At 34.1% G+C, this 3,279-nt stretch overlaps 1 protein-coding gene across 1 annotated transcript; it reads left to right on the top strand.

Annotated features, from left to right (window-relative positions):
- Positions 1-1,297: 1,297 nt before the first annotated feature.
- On the top strand, positions 1,298-2,731 carry LOC107063405 (zinc finger MYM-type protein 1-like). The gene is made up of 2 exons (XM_015315252.1): positions 1,298-1,856; positions 1,962-2,731. Exons 1-2 carry the CDS (start codon positions 1,298-1,300, stop codon positions 2,729-2,731), a joined length of 1,329 nt encoding a protein of 442 aa, XP_015170738.1.
- Positions 2,732-3,279: the final 548 nt, after the last annotated feature.

The following is a 3,279-nucleotide window of genomic DNA, read 5'->3' on the forward strand; positions in this document are numbered from 1 at the left end:
GACCTTCTTTCTCCTTAATTATGATCTTGTTCTATTATAGAAACAATGTCATTTGAGACTTGCTTTTTTTTTTTTTTTTGAATCAGTTATAATACTTTAGAGGCTTGTACATGTGACAACCAGATTTTGGGGGTATTTTTGAGTTGATTATAAAATTTCCGCATTTTATTGTAAAGGATGAGTTTTAGGTTGACTTGTCTTGGTTGGGATAAGACGAGTGCCATCACGTTCATTTTTGGATCGTGACATATATATCAAAATATTGATATATGATGCCAGTCACTTACCGCCAATTCAAAACTCACAGATAAAAACATATGAAAATGGGTCCATTTTTATGTTAACATTGTCTATATCCTTGCAAAATTAAAGATTACCAAAACTATGATACTAATCTTATCACCAAATCAAAATTATGGATTAGATGAATTCCAAGGATTAGCTATTGATCCACCAACAGGGGCGGACCTATGAAGGGCTGTGGGGGTGCCACGCCACCCCCGAACTTCGACGGAAACTCTATATATACATAATATTTATATAAATATAAACTGTGTCACCCACAGAACAAAATTGGCTTGTGGTGCCATGGTAGGAGGGCAACTTTAGAAGGTTGAGGTTGCGGGTTCGAATCCCCTTTGAACCTATTTTTTGAAAAATTGTTGAAGACGTTTTTTAAGTGAAAAAAAGGCTCCAAGACCCCCTTTTTTTTTTTTTAAGGAAAACAGCTGGCACATTATTTTATTTTATTTTATAATTGTTATTGACTTAAATTAAATTAATTACATTACTCCTTTGACTTAGAAGTGTTCTCTTTCTCTTCAACTATTTCCAAACCCTTCTTCCTCCAAGTTTCAACTTCTCCAAAAATTTTATTACCCCATTCCGAACCCAAATCACTTCTTGTCGTTGCCGCCCCCTGCCTGTCTTAGCATTCCGTTCAGCGGCTACGCCTCATTTGGGTGCTTTTGTTTTCACTTTTCTCCATCCATCCACAACTTTTTATAGATTGTAAGTTTGCAATTCTATTTTTGTAAGATTTTTTTTAATTTCTATTTCTTGAGTTCTTTTAAGTTTTAATCAGTGATGATTGATTTCATATTAGACAAGAGTTTTGATTTTACTTTGATATTCTAAATTTCTAATGAACATTGTAAGACATTATTGGTTAAAAATTGTGTGATATGAATCATGTTAATTTGAATTAACTATGCCTTACCCTATTAAATTTGAATTAATTGTGAGTTGAATTGAATTTTAATTTTTGTAGGAAAGTGTTCTAGTTTTGTGAATTGAGATGGAGAAGTTTCTTGTGAAATTTAACCATTCTCAAGCAAGTTCTAGTACGAATGTCAATCCTTCTAGTCTTATAGATGACCTTAATTTAGATTCACTTGAAGCCGATCCAGGAAAAAGAGTACCAATTGCTCACTATAACCCTCAAATAAAGGATGAAGTGAGGAAACATTATATTCAAAAAGGGCCTTGTCAACCAAAAATGGATTCATATCCTCCAACTGAAATTGGAAAAAGAATGCGTCAATTTTGTAAAATTTGGTTTGAAGGTCCATATTCTAAATGGTTGGAGTATAGCGTGGAGAAAGATTCTGTCTATTGTCTATGTTGTTATTTATTCAAAGATGATTTTTTCCATGGAAGTACAAGTGAGTTTTACACAAAAACGGGTTTTAGGAGTTGGAATAGGGCACTTGAAAGATTCCGTAAACATGTTGGTGATGTTAATAGTATTCATGACAAATGTTTCAACAAGATGCTAGATTTGTCAAATCATCATCAATCAATTCAAGTTGTTATTGATAAGCATTCTCAAAAGTTAAAAAATGAGTATCGAATGCGTTTGGAAGCCTCAATTGATGTGTCAAGACTTCTTTTGCAATAAGGATTACCTTTTTGAGGTCAAGATGAAAGTGAATCTTCAATTAATCAAGGCTTCTTTCTAGGATTTTTGCGATGGCACGGGGACAAACATCCGAATGTTGGAAAAGTGATATTGGAAAATGCCCCACAAAATGATACGTTGACTTGTCCTATGATTCAAAAAGATATTGCCAATGCTTGTGCAAAAGAAACATTGAAAGCAATAATTGGGGACTTGAATGGAGATTACTTTGGTATATTAGTTGATGAGTCAAAAGACATCTCTCACAAAGAACAAATGGCTCTTGTTTTGCGTTTTGTTAATAAGAATGGTGAAGTAGTTGAACGATTTATCGGTCTTGTCCATGTTAGTGATACATCGGCATGTTCATTGAAGAAAGCGATTTATTCTTTACTTTCCGTTCACTCACTAAGTCCATCCAAAATACGTGGACAAGGTTATGATGGGGCTAGTAATATGAAAGGAGAGATAAATGGGCTCAAAACTTTGATTATGAAAGATAGTCCATCGGCATATTACATTCATTGTTTTGCTCATCAATTGCAACTAACACTAGTGGCTATTGCTAAAAAACATTTGGATGTTGAAGACTTTTTTGATCATGTTAGTAATGTGTTGAATGTTGTTGGAGGATCTTTCAAGCGTAGAGACTTACTTCGTGATCACCAAGCCAAAAAGTTAGAGCAATTATTTGAATCCGGTGAAGTTCAAAAAGGCCAAGGATTACATCAAGAACGTGGGCTTCAAAGACCAGGTGATACTCGTTGGGGATCACATTTCAAAACTTTAGATAACTTTATTGTTATTTTCTCATCTGCATCAAGAACGTGAGCTTCAAAGACCAGGTGATACTCGTTGGGGATCATATTTCAAAACTTTAGATAACTTTATTGTTATTTTCTCATCTATTGTTCATGTTCTTGAAGTGATTGAACTTGAAGGGTCCACATCAAGTGATAGAAATCAAGCGGAGTATCTTTTAACAAAGATTAAAACATTTAAATTTATTTTTGTGCTTCACTTGATGTTGAAAGTGTTGGCAATGTCAAATGAGTTGAGTAAGATTTTACAAAAAAAAGATCAAGATATTGTTAATGCCGTGGAGTTTCTTAATATTACAAAGAAAAGATTGCAAGATATGAGGGAAAATGGATGGGAATCTTTGTTGGATGATGTTTCCTCATTTTGTGATGTGCATGATATCTTGATTCCCAAGTTGGATGAGTCTTATTTTCCCGGAAAGTCAAAACGTAAGTCTTCGGGTGTTAGTTATGCGCACCACTTGCATGTTGAAGTCTTTTTTATTGTCATTGATGAGCAACTTCAAGAGCTTAATGACCGTTTTGATGTAGTGAGTAGTGATTTGCTTCTTGGGATGG

This window comes from Solanum tuberosum, unplaced genomic scaffold (genome assembly GCF_000226075.1).
Source record: "Solanum tuberosum cultivar DM 1-3 516 R44 unplaced genomic scaffold, SolTub_3.0 scf00353, whole genome shotgun sequence".
NCBI classification, from domain to species: domain Eukaryota; kingdom Viridiplantae; phylum Streptophyta; class Magnoliopsida; order Solanales; family Solanaceae; genus Solanum; species Solanum tuberosum.

Bases quoted from the DNA above. Each gene is read 5' to 3' on its own strand.
- LOC107063405 (XM_015315252.1), top strand. From the start codon at position 1,298: ATGGAGAAGTTTCTTGTGAAATTTAACCATTCTCAAGCAAGTTCTAGT. The intron at 1,857-1,961 runs GTTTGGAAGCCT...GCTTCTTTCTAG, and splicing joins AAAAAATGAGTATCGAATGC to GATTTTTGCGATGGCACGGG.